The sequence below is a fragment of the Mustela putorius genome, unplaced genomic scaffold (assembly GCF_011764305.1).
Source record: "Mustela putorius furo isolate JIRA1106 unplaced genomic scaffold, ASM1176430v1.1 tig00000580_pilon_pilon_pilon, whole genome shotgun sequence".
NCBI classification, from domain to species: Eukaryota; Metazoa; Chordata; class Mammalia; order Carnivora; family Mustelidae; genus Mustela; species Mustela putorius.
The window spans coordinates 3,442,204-3,465,960 of record NW_025421423.1 but is presented as its reverse complement, the minus strand read 5'-3'; the positions used below and the strand labels follow the sequence as shown (position 1 = coordinate 3,465,960).

The 23,757-nt window shown below is 40.8% G+C and overlaps 1 protein-coding gene and 1 non-coding gene across 3 annotated transcripts; both read left to right on the top strand.

Annotated features, from left to right (window-relative positions):
- Positions 1-314: 314 nt before the first annotated feature.
- TRMO (tRNA methyltransferase O) lies at positions 315-22,383 on the top strand. Of its 2 annotated transcripts, XM_004747665.3 has the most exons (6): positions 315-453; positions 6,117-6,291; positions 9,545-9,702; positions 13,535-14,188; positions 16,603-16,858; positions 19,433-22,383. In XM_004747665.3, exons 1-6 carry the CDS (start codon positions 378-380, stop codon positions 19,479-19,481), a joined length of 1,368 nt encoding a protein of 455 aa, XP_004747722.1. In that variant the 5' UTR covers positions 315-377; the 3' UTR covers positions 19,482-22,383. The 2 variants fall into 2 exon arrangements, with proteins under 2 accessions (XP_004747722.1, XP_004747723.1); XM_004747666.3 differs by lacking the exon at positions 19,433-22,383 and having other exon boundaries at positions 316-453; positions 16,603-17,047.
- On the top strand, positions 11,400-11,506 carry LOC123392505. Its single transcript, XR_006607227.1, has one exon. It is a non-coding gene; the product is annotated as a U6 spliceosomal RNA (small nuclear RNA).
- Positions 22,384-23,757: the final 1,374 nt, after the last annotated feature.

Here is a 23,757-nt window from a genome sequence, read left to right as displayed (position 1 = left end):
TTAAAAACCAGTGTCATTCATTGGTCACGTAGATTGTTTATATCAATGAGAGAGACATCTGAGTGCGTAAATCTATATCGCAGTGTCCCCCTTCACAAGCGCGGGAATTCGGAGTCGCTGACTGGCAGGGAATCGCAGCGGGTCAGCGCGAAGGATCAGAATCAGGTCCGGCAGAGAAACCGAAGCCAGGAAATAGAAAACGAAACCCCACCATTGCCACAGGCAGCGCCCGCCTAGCGCGCGTCCCACTACCCGCGCACGCGCCAGGAGCTGGGCTCGCGCCACCCCGCCAGGACGGCTACTGCGCAGGCACCCCGCTCGGAGACCGGAAGCGGAAGGCCTGTCGCGGCGAGTCGATACCTCAGTGAGCAATCGCCATGCGTGTGTTGGAAGAGCCGGGGCCTCAGCCCACAGCGACCGGGTGTGGGTGCGTGAAGCCGGCTCTGGAAACAGGTAACTTCTGAGAGATCAGCGGTTCCGCACCCAAAAAGAGGCCCGGGCGCAGGCCCCTGACCCGACTTCGGAACGGGATGTAAAATGCGACAACCTGAACCCAAGTGGGTCGTTGCAGTTCTTGGGAAGCCACGGATCACGTGCACTAGCGACCACGTGATTTTACTGAGGCGAGCGGCATGAGGTCATCTGTTCCGTTTCTGGTAGCTGCGGTTGGGTTGGGCTTGGCACCGTAGCTGGAACAGACACGTGCAGTGTAACAGCCTTTCTCACAGAGTTTTTGCTCACGTAGGAGAGACAGGATGTGAACGCTGGTGTTACGCGGGTTAGGAATTAATAAATACCCCCGAGAGAGGCATCCTGTGCTGTAGGAAGTGAGATGTGGAAAAGTTCTGGGGCGGAGAGGAGAGACAGGAAATCTTTTTTAACTGGGGCTGGAAAGTTGGGCATGAGTTTATTTTCACCTCATTACATAGAGCCGAATATTAACATTAGAAATTAGAAGACGCGGGTCCCTGGGTGGCTCAGTGGGTTAAGCCACTGCCTTCGGCTCGGGTCATGATCTCAGGGTCCTGGGATCGAGTCCCGCATCGGGCTCTCTGTTCGGCAGGGGTCCTGCTTCCTCCTCTCTCTCTGTCTGCCTCTCTGCCTACTTGTGATCTCTCTCTGTCAAGTAAATAAATAAAATCTTTAAAAAAAAAAAAAGAAATTAGAAGACGCAAATGGAAGCAAAAGTCTGCCATCACCCAGAGAAAACCGCTGTTAATATCCTGGTGCCTACCTTACATACTTGTTTCTGCGCATGCAGAAACAACTAGAAAATGAATTATGAATTAAGAATTATGAATTAAGAAACAACTAGAAAATGAATTATGTGACCCCACTGTCTTATAACGTCTTTCTAAAACATAAATTTCATATAAATGGGTGGCCATTAATAGTTTTAAGGGATTGCATAGTACTTTGCTTTAGAGATGTGTTCTAATCAATTTCTTACTGTTGGACTTCTAGGTTACTGCCAGTTTTCATTGTGAAGAAGATTCTTAAGACTGAAATGTTTGTGCATGTTATAAAAGTTTAGATTATAAAAGTTTAACTTAGATTGAATTTACTAAAAGCACTGTTACTTGTAGAAGGGTGAGCTCATTAAAAAAAAATTGTTGCACAGTGCCAGATTACAGGCCTAATATTTTCATAGGCAGGAAGGAGCAGGGCTTAGAGGTCTACATAACACCAGACTGGGGAACTATAAATTTGAAATAGTGGATGGAGCAAGGAGGTTGGTTGGATTCAGATTGTAGAGAACCTTGAATACCAGGTTAAGAAATACAATGTCTGTTAACAGAAAAGTGAAAATTTTAGTTAGAGATAGCATATAATTAAGGAACTCAGGGTCTGGAGTACTGGTGTAGTGTATTTTAAGAAGGGGAGGGACCTGTGAATTATAGCAAGGGTAATTTTAGGGTCTGGGCAGGAGGGTCATTAGGACCTGAACTTTCTGTGAGCACTAAAACATACAGATAAACTTTGTGTACAAAAACTCTGGTTTTTCTCGTATTATTACACAGTTAGTACAATTGCAGTATTGTTAAAACAAGAGAAATGCCTAAGTAAGAGCTTAGAAAACCAAGTTTTGCTGAGCACTTTGCATGGCACTAGGTACTTTCCATATTTTTCCCATGATGTTGAAACATATTGTGAGGTTCTTCCCAACCAACTGTTAATTCTGCTGTGATAAGAATTCTTGTTTCTTTAACCCAAGCTTAGCTCAATGTCTGGCAGTTGTAGAATATTATAAAGTTTGCTAAACAAATGAAAACAAGACACAGGGATCTCGTCTTATTAGGTGAGGGGTCTTTTTTGGGCCATTTTTCTTTATGGCATTTTAATGAAGACCAGAGAATTGTTTGGCCTTAGTTTCTTCATCTCTAAGTTGTTTACCATCTTTATTCCACAGAAACATGGATGAGGATAAACAGAAGAATGCCTGTAAACATATTTGGGAAAATATTTTAAAGTCATCAAAAACATACACAATATGGAAGGGTCTTAGAATTGTAATACTGAGAAAGAAAAAGCAATTCTGAGAAGATAACGTGCAGTTTAATCCCAGTTTTTATGGAATTCAAAACAAAATAAATATTATCTAGGCATATGCATGTGATAAAATTATATTAAAGGTAGTGAGTGATAAAGATCCCATTCAGCCACCTGTTTATCTCAGGGAGAAAGGATGGGTTGCCATAGGAGAGAAGCAACATAAAAAGATAACATTTTGTTGGTAAAGCTCTTGTTCTTGTAATGGGTGGGTGGGTACACAGGATTTCAGAGTATTATGCTCTGTTATACATTTATTACATGTAATACTTTATATGTAGCCAATAAAACAGTTTTTATAAGTGAAAAGTAATGAAAGGTACTGTGAGGGACAACACCAGGCCTATAATCTTACCACTTGTGCTGGTAGATAGATTTAATTAATGGAAGCTGAAAATAAAATGATGGTCTAGAGTGTCTGTATGTCATCTCTTAAAAGAAGTTAGTAAATTTCATGAAATGTGGAAAAGAAAGTTACTTGTAAATTAAAAATGCTAGTTGTGGATACCTTGGACTTTAAACCTATATTGGTGCTGCCTTGCCAAGTTTTTGTCTTTTGAAAGGAGTTACTACTTAGGAAGAAAAAAGAGGATTTCTGATGATTTAAAAAATTTTGAATATTATACAAATTATAAAGTAAAAAATAGTCCAGAAATCTCACTATCCATTTTTACTATATTACCATGTCCATTTTACCAAAATGTTAACATTTTGGTGAAATATCCTTCCAGATAGCTTTCTAAGCATATACAGGTACATATTTAAATAGGTAAATGTATAAACAAATGTTCTTAAATGAGATATTCTTTCAATTTTTCACTTTCCTTTTTTTTTTTTTTAAAGATTTTATTTATTTACTTGAGAAAGAGAGCATGAGAGGGGAGAGGGTCAGAGGGAGAAGCAGACTCCCTGCTGAGCACGGAGCCCAATATGGTACTCGATCACTGTGGGACTTGATCCCTGGACTCCAGGATCATGACCTGAGCCGAAGGCAGTCACTTAAACAACTGAGCCACCTAGGCGCCCACTTTTTTTTTTTTTAAGATTTTATTTATTTATTTGACAGATCATAAGTAGGCAGAGAGGCAGACAGAGAGAGAGGGGAAAGCAGGCTTCCCGCTGAGCAGAGAGCCCAATGTGGGTCTCGATGCCAGGACCCTGAGATCATGACCTGAGCTGAAGGCAGAGGCCAAACCAACTGAGCCACCCAGGTGCCCCTCACTTTCCATTTTAACCAGTTTAGACTTAAACAATCCTTTTTTTTCCAAGTAACATGAATTTTTTGAGTACCTACCCCCTTACATGCAATGTACTAGGCCGAGAATGTAGCAGTGAACAAGGTAGAAATACTGCTGCCCACATGGAGCTTACATTCTAGGGGCAGAGAGCTACTAGACCAAGCCTAACCTAAAATCTTTTCTGTCTGTAGATATTTTAGTAGTATGATTATGATCCCATGCACTCCCTTTATTGCTTAAACTACTTTGTTTCATATATTCTGTTCCTTTTTTTTTTTTTTTAAGATTTTTATTTATTTACTTGACAGAGAGTATAAGCAGGGGGAGCAGCAGGCAGAGGGAAAAGAAGCAAGCTTCCCGTTAAGCAGGGGGCCCAAAGCGGGGCTTGATCCCAGGGATCCTGACCTGAACTGAAGGCAAATGCTTAACTGACTGAACCACCCAGTTCTGTTCTTTTTAGTTGAATGTATGCTTATTTGGAACATGTTTCCCCCACTATCTGAAAGTAGGTCATTTCTATGAAATTTTTCGTAACCTGAAATGGCGTAATGCGAAGAAGCAATTACCATTAATTTATGTGGAAAAATTGTTGAATGTTCCCAGACCCCAAAAATTACCTCTCTTAGACTTTTCTGTTACTTCAGGACACATATTGTTAGTTGATGCACAAAATAAATTAAGATAAAGCACAGATGCTCACAGACACAGTTCAAAGCTCTGGTGGCTTGATGCTCAGATGCTGAGTGTAGTTCCTGGGGAAGGACCTGGGTGGGGCTGATCTCACTGTTTGGGGTGCACCCTGCATCTATAACAGCTTGCTGCAAAACAAATGCTGAGCACTTTCCACTTTAGCCTTTTTTTTTTTTTTTTCGTAAAATCAAACATTCTTTTTGGATTTCTTTTGATTAGCAAAAACAGGTACTGAGGTAGGTCTTTCACAAACACACAGTGGCTTACATGAAGCTTGTGAAAAGCATGAGGATGTCTGTATACAATCTCTGTCTCCTTATCTTTTGTTATTCTTTGCCTGATCTTTCACACTTCAGCCAATCAAAATAACTTGTTCTCTGCATGTGCTGTCGCACTTGTCCTTAAACTTTGTGCATATTATTCCCTCTATTTTATTTAAAAAATATTTTTAAAGAATTCATTTATTCTTGGGGTGTGTGAGTGGCTCAGTCATTAAGGGTCTGCCTTCGGCTCCGGCCGTGATCCCAGGATGCTGGAATCCAGCCCCACATTGGGCTTTCTGCTCAGCAGGAAGCCTTCTTCTCCCTTTCCAACTCCCCTTTCTTGTGATCCCTTTCTTGCTGTGTTTCTCTTTGTCAAATAAAACCTTTAAAAACAAAAAAACAAAAATTTCATTTTTGTTTTGTTTAAAACCAAAAAGTTCATTTATTCTTTAGAGTATGCACACAAGCGTGAGCAGAGGAAGGGACAGGGGAGGGGGGAGGGAGAGGGAGAGAATGTGGAGAAGACTCCATGCTTGGCAGAGAGCCCAACTTGCAGCTCGATCTCACAATCCTGAGATCATGACCTGAGCAGAAAGCAAGAGTTGAGACGCTTAACTGACTGAGTCACGCAGGTGCCCCAATTCCCTCTATTTTAAATGCTCTTTTATTTTTATTTATTTGACACATAGAGAGAGGTCACACGTAGGCAGAGAGGAGGCAGAGAGAGAGGGAGAAGCAGGCTGCCCGCTGAGCAGAGAGCCCAATGCAGGGCTCGATCCCAGGACCCTGAGACCATGACCTGAGCTGAAGGCAGAGGCCAACCCACTGAGCCACCCAAGCGCCCCTAAATACTCTTAGTTCTGACCAAAGTCACATACCTTAGTAATGGTAACATTGAATTTGAGTTATGGTCATAGTAGAACTTCTGAGAATTTCTCTTGTCTTTTTTTTTTTCAAATGATTTTATTTATTTATTTGACAGAGATCACAAGTAGGTAGAGAGGCAGGCAGAGAAAGAGAGGGAAGCAGGTTCCCTGCTGAGCAGAGAGCCTGATGCAGGGCTCCCTCCCAGGACCCTAAGATCATGACCTGAGCCGAAGGCAGAGGCTTAGTCCACTGAGCCACCCAGGTGCCTCGAGCCCCCTGTCTTTCTTAGACCTTTACTCTCTCTGGCTGTCAAAAGGGATATAATAATATGTGTGTGGTGATGATATATTTATTTATATGTATTCATGACATATGAATCATTTTTAATAGTTGCGTAACACTTGGTAGATGCTAAAATTATGAAATCAGTGCATTAAAGAAAACATGTTTTCCTACATCTCTATTTGACATTTTGACTAATGATTTCTTACCTACTTTTCTTCTGTAGGGAATCTTTTAACTGAGCCAATTGGCTACTTGGAATCCTGTTTCTCAGCCAAGAATGGTACTCCAAGGCAGCCGTCTATTTGTAGCCATTCACGGGCTTGTTTGAGAATTAGAAAGAGCATCTTTAATAATCCTGAACATTCTTTGATGGGTTTAGAACAGTTTTCTCATGTGTGGTAAGTTGTTTTATGGTTAGAAGTGGGTCTTCGGGTAAGAACCTGCTCTTGAGTAAAGTACTCCCATCGAAGGCAACCTTAGAGTCTGCCCTCCAGACCACACTTAGCTGTTGCATGGAATTCCTGTTGCATATTCACACACGTGACTGTAGGCATAACTTGGGCATTCTCACGGAAGCTTGGGATCCACTGAGGGGACTCGTTCCATTTGCAGTTGGTCCTGATTGTGATGAATGCCTTCTGTTGAGTTGTACTCTATGGACCTTCGTAATTCTGCCTGTAAGTCATTATTCTGTCCTCTGGACCAGGGGTCAGCAAGCTACAGGCCATGGACCAAATCCATCTACCCCTCCATCTTTGTTTTTTCCCCATCTTTCTAAATAAGTTTATGGGAACATAGCCATTCCCGTTCATTTATATATTGTGTGTGGCTGCTTTTGTGGTACAGTGGCAGAGTTGAATGGTTACAACAGACTTGTTGGCATGTAAACTCAAATACTTAGCGTATGACCCTTTACAGGAAAAGTTTGCAGACTCTGCTCTAGACCATTAACAATTAAGTTTGTTCTTGCTAAGAGACAAAAGAGACTTTAGAAATCTGGATACTCTAAATGAAGTGTTACATATATTAGCACCTGTGTTATACTAGTGTTACTGTCACTTGGAATTCTGTCTCTATCCATTTTTACCCACTCCAGCATCACCAGTATGACTTGGTCTGATTTTACTGGGGAAGACCTAAAATGAAGTATTTATTCTGAGATAGCTTATGTTTTTGTTAATTTGGAGATGTGGGTAGAGTAAAAGCAACATGTGTCTGACATAGTTTGTATGATCTTGGTTAAATTAATTAAATTAAGAACATTGCTGATATATAAAAAAATGGGTCCAGATCTATATAAAGAGATTTTTTGTATCCCTCCTATTTGTCTTCTCTCTCATCCTTAGCTCCAGCACTCTTCAGAAATTTTTATTGTTAATAGCTTGGTTACATGCTACCAGGCCTTTTCTTTTTCTTTTTCTTTTTTAATAGGTGTAGAAGCATAAACATACATACCGGGGTAGGTGTTTGTTTTAAACAATGGATTATGTTTTCTTTTTTTTTTTTTAAGATTTTATTTATTTGACAGACAGAGATCACAAGTAGGCAGAGAGGCAGGCAGAGAGAGAAAGAGGAGGAAGCGGACTCCCTGCTGAGCAGAGAGCCCGATGCGGGACTTGATCCCAGGACCCTGAGATCATGACCTGAGCCGAAGGCAGTGGCTTAACCCACTGAGCCACCCAGGCGCCCTGGATTATGTTTTCTTCATTTAACAGTGTATATCATGACAATGCATACAGATTTCTTCTTTTTGCTTTAATGGCTGTCTCTTATTGCAAAATAGAGATATGACATGATTTGACCACTCTTTTGTTAATGGATAGTTATTTTACTATTATAGTAATGCTGTAGCAAACCTTCTTAGACACAGATCTTGGCACATGTACATTTTCACAAATAAGTATCAGAAATGGTTATATTGAGCTAGAGGGTGTGCATATTTATAATTTTGGAGGGCTACTGCCAAACTGCTCTAAAAAGCTTAATTTGTGTATTGTAAATGAAAACAGTGTATGAAAATGACCTTTTCTTACATTCTTGCTAACACTGTTTATGTTCCAGTTTTTCTGCATTTTGTCAGACAGGGAAAAACAAGATTTTTTTTTTTCAAAGATTTTATTTATTTACTTGACACAGAGAGAGAGAGAGAGAGAGATCACAAGTAAGCAGAGAGACAGGCAAAGAGAGAGGGGAAAGCAGGTTCCCCGCTGAGCAGAGAGCCTGATGTGGGGCTCGATCCCAGGACCCTGAGATCATGACTGGAACCGAAGGCAGAGGCCCAACCCACTGAGCCACCCAGGTGCCCCCAAAACAAGATATTTTTTAAAGATTTTGTTTATTATTTGAGAGAGAGAGTGAGCATGCACACGCATGGATAGAGGGGCAGAGGGAGAGAATCCTAAGCGGGGATTGATCTCACCACCTTGAGATCATGACCTGAGCTGAAATCAAGAGTCAGATGCTCAACCGACTGAGCCATCCAGGTGACCTGAGAAAAACAGTATTTTATTTTTCAGTTAAATTTCTTAATTATTAGTGAGGTTCAACATCTTTTCATTTGATTGCTGTTATTTCTTACTCTTTTGTCAATTCATGTTCTTTGCTTAGTTTCTTTCTTTTTTTTCTTTTTTAAATATTTTATTTATTTGTTTGACCAACAGAGATCACAAGTAGGCAGAGAGGCAGGCAGAGAGAGAGGGGGAAGCAGGCTCCCTGCTGAGCAGAGAGCCCAATTCGGGACTCGATCCCAGGACCCTGAGATCATGACCTGAGCTGAAGACAGAGGCTTAACCCACTGAGCCACCCAGGCGCCCCTCTTTCTTTTTTTAAAAGATTTTATTTATTTATTTGACAGAGAGTGACATAGCGAGAGAAGGAACACAAGCAGGGAGAGTGGGAGAAGGAGAAGCAGGCTCTGCACCAAGAAGGGAGCCCAATGTGGGACTCAATCCCAGGACTCTGGGATCATAACCTGAACCGAAGGTAGATGCCTAACAACTGAGCCACCCAGGCGCCCCATCTTTGCTTAATTTCTTATAATGAGTTCCCCTTTGTGATTTGTAGGAACAGTTTATATACCACAGATATTAACCCATTATCTATTGTACATGTAGCAAACGTTTTCTCCTGGGATAACATTTTATAGTCATAAATTTAATGATTTAATGAGTTTGAATCTGTTATTGTTTCTCTTTATGGTTTCCTGCTTTTCTGTTTTATTTAGGAAGACCCAGTGAAGTTATTTAACATTTCTTAAATGTTAAATGGCTCATTCTTAAAATGGAGGTTAAATTACAAGTCCTGGGCTTGTTAAGAGAGTTAAATAAGTATAAAAATGTGTAGCAGACTTAGTGGCAAATAGCAGGCTCTTCATAAATAATGCTTATTCAGGCACTTGACAAATATTTGTAAAAGTTCCTGCAACATACCGGTAATTGTGTTAGGATATAGAGATAAGACGCTGCCTTCCTTCAAGGAATGAGAATGGCATTATTTTTTTCCCCACTGATTACATTTTAGTACCGTTAAAAAGCATTCCTTCAGCTTTAACTTGTGGGATAAAAGATTAAAGTTTTTTTCCCCCATAAAATTATTATGATAAATTCATTTAGTATTCTTTCCTTACTTGGTGGTTTGGTTTATTTTCAATAGGATTTTGTTTGTTTTTCACAAAAATGGTCATTTGAGCTGTAAGGCAAAAGTGCAGCCTCCTAGGCTGAATGGCATCAAGACTGGAGTTTTCTCCACAAGGAGCCCACATCGTCCCAATGCGATAGGACTGACCCTGGCCAAACTGGAAAAGGTAGAAGGTAACAAATTTCATTTCTACTTTTATCTTTTTTCCTTCTCTAAAAGAAGTCTTATAAAACAAACATAGTATTAACTGGCTGTTATTCGGAGGAGTACCAATGGTGTTAACCCCTGGGGATTACCAGGCATGGAAGAAGAAATGACTAAAAAAGAATGTCACCCTTTGAAATCAGCTCTCATAGGATGCTCAGAGTTTAATTATATCATCCCATATATTAGAAACTATTACATTATTAAAAAATAATTAAATTAGTAACCAAATTTTCTCTGACTTAGAATATAGTAAATACAAAATTATTCAACAATAATTGGACACATTCAGAATTAACAGAGAATAACTGCTTGTATGTGTAGATATGGTAAACATGTAGGGTGGTGGTGTATTATTTCTTCCTTGCACTTTGAGGAGATGAACATACGCTGTGGTTGTAGTACACCTGTTAACTCTGATGTGTGGCAGAGGGTCTGCTATGAATTGCAGTATAATAACATTTAAACACCTGTCAGATTGTGGAAGTACCTGGGTAGAATACCAGGTTCATTTTAACTGTGTATTCAGATATAGCCTAGTTACTGGGCCATACATTTTTTGGAAGCATCCATGGTTTTTTTTTTTTTTTTAAGTATAATTGACGTATTAGTTTCAAGCGTACAGTATGGTTCAATATTTATATACGTTGTGAAATCATCACCGCAATAAGTCTAGATATTATTTGTCACCATATAGTTTAAAATATTTTTTCAAAGTGTGAACTTTGAGGATCTACTCTCAACAACTTTCAAATATATGATACAATATTACTGACTGTGCTGTACATGACATCCCTAAGACTTATTGTATCATTGGGAGTTTGTATCTCCTGATCCCTTTGACCCATTTCATTTATCTCCTTACTCTGTTCCCTCTGGCCACCAGTGATCTGTTCTCTGTATCTTTGAGTTTTGGTTTGTTTTGTTTGTTAGTAAAGCATCTCGTTCTTGGATCACTCTGACTAACAATAAGCACATTTGTTGGAGAGGCAGAAGACTGGAGGTCAGGAGTCCATTCTAGGCTTTAGCTTCCTGGTTTGTAAAGTGGGTGAAGGAGTAGGACCTGCCCTCTCTGGGACTACATAGTATTTTCTTTTTTTTAATTTTTAAAATTTTTAAAATTTTTTTAGGATCTTATGAGACAAAAGCTGTGAGTACTTTTCAGGCTACTTAGTGCTAAATAGGTAAGATCAGTTATTTTGTTTGTTTTTTGCCAGAACTTGAACTCCGTCCCCTGGGTTGTATTCAGCCTAGCCTTGGATAGGTTTTCCAAGAAAATTCTGAAGGCAGTTCAACTTGAGCTTTGTCAATTTGTGATAGCCAACCAGCTTGAGTAATAGTACTGAACTTTTTTTTTTAAAGATTTTATTTATTTATTTATTTGACAGACAGAGATCACAATTAGGCAGAGAGGCAGGCAGAGAGAGAGGAAGGGAAGCCAGCTCTCGAGAGCCTGATGCGGGGCTCGATCCCAGGACCCTGGGATCATGACCTGAGCCGAAGGCAGAGGCTTTAACCCACTGAGCCACCCAGGTGCCCTATTACTGAACATTTTATTATCATTTGTGCATCCCGCACATATTTTCTGAGCACTGTGTATATGCCAGGCATTGTTCTAGGTGCTGAGGGTATAGTGGTAAACAAATTAGATAAAAATCCATGCATTGTGCTCGCTTCAGCAGCACATATGCTAAAATTGGAACCATGCAGAGATGATTAGTATGGCCCCTGCACAAGGATAACACACAAATTCATGAAGCGCTCTGTATTTTTTCAGGTTTTAATATATCCTGTTATGATGTCATCACTTGCAGTTCTCATTATTAAACTATTGTGTGTCACCAAAAACAGTAGATAAAAATAAAAATTTACACACACACACACACACACACACAATCCCTGCATTGAAGAAGAACTTAAAATTCTCATGGGGGAGCTCAAATTAGAAATGTAAAAGGCAAACACAATAACACTATAGACATTCTTACAAGTAAGTGTTATGATGACTACTAGTGGTTGCATGGTGCTTTACAGTTTATAAAGCGTGTTGAGGTGCGTTATCGCTCTGTGGCTGTTTGGGTTTGATAGGGTAGCAGTCCTCCTCCTATGGATGAGGAAGCTGAGGCTCTTTAATGTTTGATAATACGCCTAATAGCATCCAGCCAGGGGGTTGTGTAAGTCTAAATCCCAATAACGTTTATGTATACTACAATGCTTTCTTCCTTCTGCAGACATTGTTGGGCATATCTGTTAGTTAGGAAGTCCAAAGTCATTATTCCAAAGTTCCAGGCTCATTCGTAGTGAGCATGTTTTAGAAATCAGTCCTCTGTTAGTCTTGTTTTTCTTAAATAGAGACAGAATGGAATGTGATCATATGCAATTTTTTGATTCTCATTTGGCCAATTTCCCAAGAATCAAGTTAGTAGAATCTGCACCAGTAGCAGGCACTGGACATGCAGCTGTATAAGTGAGACAAAAGACCTGTTAATATTTGGCAGTGGTGACTTATGTTCTGTTTAAGTGTTTGAGTCTTGATGGATGTGTTGATTTCCATTGCTGTGTAACAAATTACCATACACTTTATTGTTTTTTTTTTTTTTATTATTTCTTTAAAGATTTTCTTTATTTGAGAGAGAGAGAAAGAGAGCACGAGGGGAGGGGAGGGGCAAAAGGAGTGGGAGAAGCAGACTCCCCACTGAGCAGGGGCTTGATACCAGGCTTGATCCCGGGATCTTGGGATCATGACCTGAGCCCAAAGGCAGACACTTATCCGACTGAGCCACCCAGACGCCCCTACTTAGTCAGTTTAAACAACACACATTTATTATCTCTTTGAAATATTACTATGTTTCATAATAATTAGTTTAGAAATATGGGAACAGCTAAGCCAGTCCTCTGCTTAGGATCTTACCAGGCTGCAAATAAGGTGTGATCTAGATGAGTTCTTATGTGGAGGCTTAACTGGGGAATAATTTGCTTCCAGGCTCACTCATGTTGTTGGCAGAATTCATTTCCTTGTAGTTGTGGAACTGAGAGCCACAGTTGCTTGCAGGTTGTTGGCTGGTGGCTGCCCTCAGCTCCTAAAGGCTTCTGCAGTGCCTTGCCTTTTGGGCTTTCTCAGGGTGGTTGCTTACTTCATCAAGCCCACCAGGAGAATATCTCGGAGTGAATCTGCCTGCAGGCACAGGAGTCTTAGATAATGTAACACAGTCATTGGAGTGATATCAAGTCACACTCAAAAGATGGGGATTATCCAAGGGTGTGAACACCAGGAGGTGTGCATTCTGGGGGCCACTTTCGTGTATATTTGCCACAGTGGAAATCCTCATTGAGCCCACAGAGACATACTGAAGACTCTGCTATGCCTGAAACAGAGTTAGAAGCCCCAGTGATGGAAAAATGAGTCAGTGCTCAAGGGCCTACCCACACTGTCTAGGGAGAGAGACTGACTAGGTCATTGCCAGACCATATGAAAAGGGGTGTAGTAGAGGTTTTTACATAGGTTTCTCTGTGGAACACAGAGGAAATAGTGCTTATGTGTGGAAGAGCCAGAAAGGCTCTGTAGGCGAGGTTTCATAGAGGAGCCCTAAAGAGCATGTAGGAGTTTAACACAGGTGAAGAAGAGGATGGGTTTCCAGGCAGAATGAAAAGGGTGTGTTGGCACCAGGTATAAGAAAACCTGGTGTGTAAGAGAATTGTGAGTAAGCTTGGTGAGGCATAAGCAGATGATGTTGGTTCTTAATTGTTTGTACCGTTCTTCATTGTTATGATTTCTAAGAGGATGTGTTTTTCATATTATAGGTGGAGCTATATATCTTTCTGGAATTGACATGATTCATGGCACACCTGTCCTAGACATAAAGCCCTACATAGCTGAGTATGACTCCCCACAAAATTTGATTCAGCCTCTACAGGACTTTAATTTACAGAATAACCAATATAAATCCCAAAACACATTCCAGTCTGATGGCAAGACTGACCACTATGACCAGCGACAGCTCTCAAGGTGTGATAAACCACAAGCCTGTAGTCACACTAAGGAAAAACCTAAATGTGAAGATGGAACTTCAGGAACAAACTACATGAAACATGATAACTCAACAAAAATCCAGCAAAACTCCCCTCAGCCCAGGGAAATAGCAGCAGATTTGGGTGTAGAATCAAGAAGTGATCAGAGTCTGAGTGTGGCAGAAGAACAAATTGGCTCAAATTGTCCGGGGAAGAGCTTTTCAGAGGAAGGTACAGAAAAGAGGCTAAAGAGAGGGAAGGAAGCAGTGGTTGCACAAGGAAACAGTGCGGAGATACAGCCGGTGGTTCGTCAGTGTCCTTCCAGGATGGCTGGTGCAGCCCACTGCAGCGCGGTCCCTGACTGGGTTAGAGAGGCCCCTGTGGCCCCCTTGGAAGTCCGCTTCACTCCTCACGCAGAGACGGACCTCGAGCACCTCAGTTCAGAAGGTGAGCCAGGTACCCTCTGTCTTTTAGTTTGGAATGAGAGCTTTAGCCAAATTTGGTATTTCTGAGGGCAATTATATAGAGGATTTGTCAGTATGACTGGTTATACGAACTGTAGGAGTATACAATTCTGTTTGGGCAACAGCACCATCTGACGACGAGCCTTCTTCAGCACAGTGAGTCCCAGACACTCAGTGAAGTGTTTGCTGAGAATGGCTCCTGCCTCGTGAGGTGGCGCATGATTTAGGGCCTCTTGTCAGTCTGTTACAGTAGTTCCTGGAGTTTTCAAACAGCGTTCAGAAGCTAAATTGTGCTCATTCTATACTTGGATTAAGTTTTTTCATGTTTTACTCTCTGACTAGAGAAATATCCCACCTTATTCTGTCAGACGGCTGATAGCTCTCCCTGTGGCACGGAGCCTAGGAGTAGAAGGGAAGTCTCTTAGCACAGTAATTGTCCCTGTAAAAAGTCCCAGCACTGGAGACGTGCCCTTTACTGTAGAAGAGAGGCCAAAGGGCTTTTACTTGGACTCGTTTACTTTAACACACAGTTTGTAATAGATGCCCTCCCCTGGTTCCCCAGCCCGTAGCAGATGTGAGGCAGCAGTCTAGAAGGAAGGTGGCTGCAACGAGCCCATAAGAACAGCCAATTGGTTGCCAAGGACATGTCTGATTTCATGTGCCACTCCACGGTGTGTTTCTTATTCTTTCTGAAGGCTTTATGTTTAAACAAAGCATCTGATTTTTAAATTGAGCTCTTTATTTTAAAAGTTTTGTTTATGAAAGTTGTTTCCTCATTGTATACAGAGGAAGGTCAGTTTTAAAGGGATTTTGTGAAAGAACAAAGAAAGCAGTGTTGCTCAGAATATACTTTATATTTCTACTTACCCTTTCACCTGCAGTTAGCAGTGATTGCTTCTTACTTTGGAAAGTTTTATCTTTTTCAAACTATAGTGCTGGGTGTCTGAGAGGTTATAATGTGCCTTGTTGATTTGAAAAAGCACTAAAAAGAGAAATTAAATGTAACTATAAAACAGGAACTGATTTGGACCAGCAGAATTTGGAGTTAATACAGAAATAAGAAATGGCCCTGTCAGAAGCTTTAGAGTCTAAAAAAGATAAAAGATACTGAAATGGTGGCTGTGTGTTGGTGGTAGGAGTCGGGGGGATTGGCACTGGAATGGAGTGCTTATGGGCACATGACAGGGAAAAGGATTATGACTTGGGGAGCAGGGAGAAAATTTGGGAGTACTTCCTGGAGGAAAAAGTATTTGAGCTGAGCCTGGAAGAATAAGTAGGCAGAGAAGTGATGGAAGGGCACCTGTGCCAAATGAACAACTGTGCAAAGTCCTGAAGCTTTTACCAGGTATACTGTTAGTGAAGAGCGGGATGTTTCTGGAATTACTCTTTTTTGAGTGGCCTTGGAGTCATTTCATGAGCCATGCAGTAAAGGAATCTTAGCACTGCATAATTGGTCCTTAATGGGATTTTTTTTTTTTTTTTTAATAAGGATTCCACATGATCAGCAGTTGAATTGGTCCTTGGTTTTTGAACAAAGATCGAACTTCATGACTTTATTTATGAACTTACTACCCAAGTGATTTTGGCTGTTTTCTAAAAACTGAATTTACTTTCAAAAGAATAAAGATCCACCACCACTCCACATGGTATTTTGAACGGGAACAACATTGTTTAAAGCACATGCCTTCCTGGGAGGGCCTGGCCTTTATTTGGATGTATGTTATGTTGTAGCTATTAAAAATTAAGTCACAGTTAATTTTTTATTTAAGTTTTGTTCATACTGTATTTTTAAAAATTAAAATACATCCGTGATGACACAGATGTAGGAAGTTTTGCCACTTAATAGGGTGTACGTCTGTTTACCTGTACATCCTCACCTTGGTGGTTTGGGGTGGCTTGTTCTCTAGTGATGGTATTTAACTTTCTCAGAGTATCTATACTACTATTTTTCAGGACTCTCCCAAGTCCTCGTTCCTTAGGGAGTGTGGTGTTACTTTAACTAGGGCTGTGACACCAGCTCTCTGAGACACCATCCCTTGCTTATGGCTGGTGCTCTGGGTATAGGTGGGTTTAGTCTTCTTTCTTGTGGCTTTCTGAGAGTGCTGGGACTGTCATGCATTTCCCTGACCATGCCTCCATTCTGAGAAGAAATGGAATGACAAGGAATCAAATCAGAGTCGACATTGAACATAGAAGGTTTTGTTCAGTGAATGAAAATTTGGGGCACGCGTAAGTTTAATCTAATGAAACCACCTGAAAGCAACATTCTCTGTAACAACTGAGTAGATTGCCAAACCCAGTTCATTTCAAGTGATAGTGTATTCAGTGTGATACTCCACATTGAAGTTGACTGTACTGAAAGTTGACCAGCATTAAGTTGTATTCTTCTCATTGCAGATGGCAGTCAGCCTTCATTTAAGTATTTCCAATCAGCAGAGGAAGCAAGGCATGCCATTGAGGCTGTGCTGTCAGCCGACCCTCGGTCTGTGTATCGACGGAAGCTCTGCCAGGACCGCCTTTTCTACTTTACTGTAGACATAGCACATATTACTTGCTGGTTTGGTGATGGCTTTGCAGAGGTTCTAAGGATCAAGCCAGCTTCAGAGCCTATTCAGATGACTGACCCCGAGGAGTCCTTGGTATCTCTGGGATCGTAAGTAGTGTCCGTCATGTGTTTAAAACAGCCTAATTGACTTTGGATGTGGCTGTTGCATTAACTATACAAGCTAATGGTGTGCCTTCTTTGCAGAAAGAAGCAACACTCAGTGATCTCACTGCTTTGATTGTTAATGGTTGTTCAAAGTATTTATTTCAAAAACATTTTTAATAAACAGATAAAAGAAATTTCCATATGCTTTTCATTTGGTTAATATCGAAGAATCCAAAGGTGATAATATTGCAGTAATTTCTGAAAGAGGCTGAATGTTTTTGGCACTTGGTGAAACTAGGCAGAGATCATTCTAGCAGGAACTTATAAGCTCAGGGGATCTGTTCAACAGTTCATATTGGTTTTCCTGTCTGGAAAAGCTTGACCTCTCTCTTTCATTATAAATCATAACTGAATTGGGGTGCCTGGGTGGCTCAGTAGGTTAAGCATCTGCTTTCAGCCCAGGTCATGATCCCAGAGTCCTGGGATTGAGCCCCATTTTGGGCTCCCTGCTCAACAAGGAACCTGTTCTCTCTCTTCCTCCGCCTGCTGGTCCCCCTGCCTGTTCTCTCTCTCTCTCTCTCTCTGTCAAATAAATAAAATCTTAAAAAAAAAGCAAGCTGAGTTAACAGTGTCTTAGGAAAATAGCAGATCAAAAACAAGTGGTTATTAAAGGTCTTTAGAAATTAAACACCTGTGTTTTGTAGACTTTGTCATAAACACATTTGTATGTATATGTATACATATACTTAATCCTGATTCCAAAGTAGGGACTCTGATGTTTCTTTGGATGTCTTTGTATCAGAAAAGAAAGTCAAAGTCCCAGAAGTCGAAGAAAATAACTTAATTACTGGTTTATTTCTTACTTGTTTTATGAGTATTTACTAAAAAACTATTAATGGGTTAGGTTTTGGTGAGATAAAAACAGGTTGTAGTTCTTGTTGTAAGTCATAGTTAGGGGAGGAGGAAGATATGAGCATGTTACTGTGTTACAGTTAGATAAATATAGTAATTAAGTCTGTATGTGGTTCCTTTGTAGTACAATGTAGTCAGCAGTTGTAAGAATGTATTGCCTATAGGTGATTTTGATGATGTGATCTGAGATAGCTGAAGATTTATGATCATCCTAACCAAATTAGACACCTGTCAGCATGACAGGCTTTCCTAATCACAACTGTAAATCTTAATAGCTGATTGATCATGGTTTTGAAATGAGCCCTGCTGCCTGTAGATACTTGTACGGAGTCATTTGTGGCTGAGGACACTGTACTCTTGAACCGAACTGGATTGTCTTTGAGGTTACTTAGAACCTCTTAGGGAAATATCTTTTTTTAAAAATATTTATTTATTTATTTGACAGAGAGAGCAAGAAAGCACACACAGTGGGAGTGGCAGAGGCAGAGCGAGAGGGAGAAGTAGGCTCCCCACTGAGCAGGGAGCCCAGTGTGGGGCTGGATCCCAGAACCCCAGGATCATGACCTGAGCCGAAGGCAGACACTTAACCAACTGAGTCACCCAGGAGCTCTGTAGGGAAATATCTTTAATTTGATTTTTAAAAGCTCTTTATTTTGAGGTAATTATAGATTCACAGGAAATTGCAAAAATAATGTAGAGGCCATGGGTACACTTCACCTAGCTTCTTCCTATGGTAACTTACATAAACTGTAGTAGAACGTTAGAACTAGGAAGTTGACATTGGCATGATCTACCCTTAATTTTGATTTTGACGTCTTTTCTCTTAAAATTATTTTGAGATTAAATCAAGGCTTGAAGCACAGTATGTTTCACTTTAATATCGAAAAATTTCAATTTCAACTTATTATTGAAAAAAAGTCTGAGGATGACACCAACTAGCCTTAACAGGACTGTTCAGTTGTTTGGAATTTTAACATACATTCTCAGGATTCTAGAACTAAAATCCTAAGTATTTAGTTCTCTGCCCACTCACCAGTCAGTGATGATCCTTCACACCTGCCCTTTGTAGTTCCTTATGTATGATCGTGCTCATTATTAATTGTTCTTCCTTTCTATAAGGTAAAATCTGTTCTCTGATGACTCCGCCCTCTAGTGGGGCTGCATAACATAAGGCTTTTCTTGCTTCCATGCTAGTCTGTCAGATATCATTCCTGCTCCATACCCTTCGGTCCTTTTTCTCTCCAGTGAGCCCCACCCCCATTTCCTTCATCTCTTTCCCATTCAGCATGATGTTAAGTCTCTCCCATCCCCAGTTTTTGAATCTCCTGTGTGAGCTTTTCTCTCTATGCATGTATTTTTATTTTTATTTTTTTTAAAGATTTTATTTATTTATTTGACAGAGAGAGATCACAGTAGACAGAGAGGCAGGCAGAGAGAGAGGGAAGCAGGCTCCCTGCTGAGCAGGGAGCCCGATGCAGGACTCGATCCCAGGACCCTGAGATCATGACCAGAGCCGAAGTCAGCTGCTTAACCCACTGAGCCACCCAGGGGCCCTCTATGCATGTATTTTTAGTTATGATGAAATTTGGATCTTTAAGTCATGAACTTCCATCCCTCAGAAAGACAAATAGTTTGAAGTAAGTCTTATATTCCTTTTTGTTGCAGGAACTTGTCCAGAAGAAGAAAGAGACACAATACTCTGTACCCTGCATAAATGTTATCTGAATTTTAGCCTTTGCTTTTTGGTGCCAGTAGGGGGAGCCCTTGACAACTGATTATTTTCACTAGCTGGGAAATAAATTCCAGTTCCAGCTATTTGGGTAATTTTGGCTTTCAGCCCACTTACCCCAGCTTTCCAGAACAGTAACTTCCACAAGATGCTTCCACTGATGCTTGTCAATCATGTATAGGGAGAGATTAGAGGATGAGTGCCATTTATTAAATTTTTAAATTGTAGCTTGGCTTAAGGGCTAGGATGGATTATTTTAGCATGTGGAGGCTGTGCACAACCAGATAGACTCATTAGCCAAACCCGTGAGCATGTATATACAAGGCATTCCCTCTGTTCATGTATTTGCGACTATTTTCTTTAGAAAGAAGAAAGTAGAGTTGAAGATACCAATCAACCTCTTGTTGGTAGTTTTTCTTTTGGTCCCAAAGAAGGGAGGTGAAGACTCAGTAAGAGTGAAATCTGTATCAGTTACTGAACTTCTGTTACGTCCTTGGCACCGGGCTATATGCTTTTCATACATTGATCAGAGGTTAAGTAACATGCTGAAGCTCACACAGCTGGTCAGCCGTGCACTGAGGATTTCAGCCCACGAGTCTGGTCCCAGAGTTGGCTCCCATCCCATCGTGGCTCTGCAGTCTCCCCCATGCAGATGCAGATGCTCAGCAAACCATGCTGGTTTATTTGAAGGTCAGCAGTGTCATGTGTTTAATAAGTGCAGGACACTTAGAGTGATGTTCATAGGAGTCTAAGCACTAAATACAAAACAGGGGGAGGAATACAAGTAGAAATGCCTATTCCTACCAGGTCTCTGTGGAACCTCCTGCAAAGCAGTGTGGGAGATGTGGAGAGTACTGAATTTGGCCTCAGAAACTTCAAGTGCTGTTTTCTGCTCTGCCCTTTGCTAGCTGTGTGACCCTGGGCAAGTTACCGCACCCATCTCCAAATCCCTGACTTTACAGAGTTGTTACGAGGATAATACTTGGGAAAGTATTTTCTAAACTCTTCAGTGGTGTACAAATGTAGGTAATATTTTTACTATGCCTGTCATCATTGACACCCTTTTTTTGCCACTGTGCTCTGGCTCACCTGCCTGGACAAGAAGTCAAGAAGACTCAGAGGAACCAATGGGTCCTTAAAATACAAGGTATGGATAGTCTCTGTTTTCTTTTTTTATTACAGAATTTTTTTTTTGAAAGGACCCCTTTTAGCAAGTTATAGGATGCTTTGCTAAAGGAAATATCACAGAATGCCGCTGCATTAAGGACCCTGTTGACATGAAGCCACATGCCCAGGGCAGCATCTTCCCTCCACCCGGCCTTCCCTTCTCAGATTGCATGTATGACATGAACTGCCTTCTTTGCCTGTGTATACAATCAGCCCATCAACCCCTTTCTCACACGTGATTCTCTTTAGTGCCTTTCTTTTTGACCTTCTTTCCTGTTTCAGCCCAGATGCTTCAGAAATAACTCTGCATTTCTTTTATAAGAAGATAAAAGTGTAGTCATGTTATGAAGTTATTCTCTGTGACAGAGAAGAGGCAAGTCATAAGGGTTAAAGCTCAATGAAATGAGACCAGGATTTTCTGTTATTGTTAAAATAAGGCTTTTAATACAGGTAGTCACCAGATGACTCTCCAGCATCCTCTCTATTCTACTCTCTGCCTCTTCTCCACCTTTGTAGGTTACAGCAGGTACAGCTGACAGAGGATTCAAGGCTAGGTCAGTGCATGTGTCTGTGAAAAGGTAGAAGAAAAGTCTTTTCAGTGTCCACAGGAGGTAGAAATTCAGTGGTCCACTCTTTTGTTGATGGAAGGAGCCACTTACTTATCCAGTGAACTCACACCACACTAACCAATCAAATTTGAATCCTGGTGTGTTTATTTAAAGGTAGGATCGGATGTAACATGATGTTATCTATCTCTGCTGCCTTGTAGATTCTCACTTGAGAATTCTATTCAGATTCTTCACTAATTCATGCAATTTGAGATACATAAAACTTTTTTATTCAGTGTTAACAGTTTTAAAGTTACCCACATGCTAAGTACTGAAGAACTGTCTAATAGTTCTTCACATTGGTAGAGATGTTATGGTTTATAGAGCAATTTAAAGTATATTATCTTGGGAAGCCTGGGTGGTTCATTCTGTTAAGCATCTGCCTTTGGCTCAGGTTATGATCCCAGGGTCTGGGGATGGAGTCTCGCATGGGGCTCCTTGCTCAACAGGGAGCCTGCTTCAACCTCTGCCTTGCTGCACACCCCTGTGTGCTCTCTCTCTGACAAGTTAATGGATAAAATCTTTTAAAAAATAATAATAAAACAAAAGACAGTATCTCTTTTCATATCTTAGCAACCCATTGCTTCTGAGAGCTAAGCTTGGCACCTAACTGCTATTTAGAACAGGGGTCAGCAAGCTATAATCCGAAGGCCAAGTTTGGCCCACACCCCATTTTTTTATAGCCTAAGAGTTAAGATTGGTTTTTACATTCTAAAAAGATTGTAAATAAAAACAAAACAAAACAAAACAACGAGAAGAACGCGTGACACACTGTGGCCTGTAGAGCTGAAAATACTTATTACCTGGCCCTTTGTAGAAAAAGTTTGTTGATCCAGATTTAAAACATTATTCCTCTGAAAAGGTGTTTTGAGTTTCAGAAAGGTTATTTACAAATTGAGTTTTTAGGTTATCATGTGCTTCTAAATCAAGGACTATCTGTGTTTTTGAAAGTATCTAGTCATAGGGCCATGTGAAAAAACTTAGAAATGACCTAAATAATAAGTATGTATTAAAACATCCTATTCATTTGTATAAAATGAAGTTATAGAAACCCATGTATACACACATGTAGAAAATTTCTGGAATGATAAATAAAAATATTGTTAACAGTTGATTCTGGAGGTTGGTCTCTGGGGGCTCATTGAGGAAGGGAACTTTATTCTCTTCATTATGCTGTGGATTTTTAAAGTGATGAACACACATTTTTGTATGTGAAGCATAAGGAGAGCAAAAGGTCCTATTTTAAATAAGTTAGATTTATGTATCGAAATACATAACTATATGTACCCTCCCCACCCCCAGTCTGGTAAATAGAGTTAGAGACATTTTTGTTTTTTTTTCTGGAGCATCACATGTGGATCATAAAACCAGAAACAGACCAGGTTTCACATATCAGCTGTGGAGCTGAGCCAGTTTGAGGCAGATAAACTGGCTGAGCCTAGATGAGGGTACACTAACTTTTTCTGTTCTTCCAGAGAGAGGGTTTTGGATAAGACAAAGTGCCTCCAGGCAAAAAACAGGCACTGTGCGAATGGCGTTGCTGGCACGGGGCTCAGCCATGGAGAACGCCTTAGCTCTGTATTCACCAAGCCTATGCAGTCCATCCAATCTGGACTAAGGGATGGGTCTCTGCTTGTAGGATCCATTCACTCGTCAGTTCCACCCACTAGAGCATTATTTAGTAAGCTCACAGACCATGTGACTGGTGGAGATTGCTGTTCCTGCATCCCCAGAGCTGGCCCTTACCCACTGTTGGAATGGAAACTCGGTCAGCAAGAAAGGAGAAGCTTGGAGCTGGAGATCAGCTGTGTCCCTGGGTAAGGGGGCTGTGCTGAGGTGGAGGTGGGCCCAACTTGGAGGAAGGACAGGCTGGCATATTGGCAGGTGGCAGAGCAGAGCCCATGAGTTGTGGGTGGAGTGGGGCTATTCAACTGATTTAGAGGCTTGGGCTCTTGCCTGGATTGGGAGAGGAGTTGAGGTCTGAGAGAACTGGCAGGACCGAATCCCAGAGGGGTTAGGCAGGTTATCCAGGTACCCTCTCATATTAGAACTGGAGATATTTCTTTTTTAGTTCCTTGCCTAATTTCCTATCTTTGCCAAGATAAAAGGTCACATTCAAAGATACCTTTAATAGATAGTCAGACATGAGTATATAGAGTGTTAGCAAATGACTATAAGGGGAAAACAATTGACATAAAATTAGGGAAGCCAAGCACAAAATGTCCACTGGTTCATAAGGTGGGAGAAACTTGGTCATCAGAGCTTACCTCTTCCTCTTCTCGGGAATCCTTCTACTACCACATGAACAAGCCTAGGTTAGGCTACTGGATAATTAGAAATAAATGGCTGCATCTCAGCTGACACTGAACCAGTCACCATGCATGTAAATAAAGATATCCTACATCATCTAGGTCTGAGTTGTTCTAGACCAGAAAAATGGCCCAGCCAATACAAAGAAACATGAGAGGAAAATAATGTTATTTCAA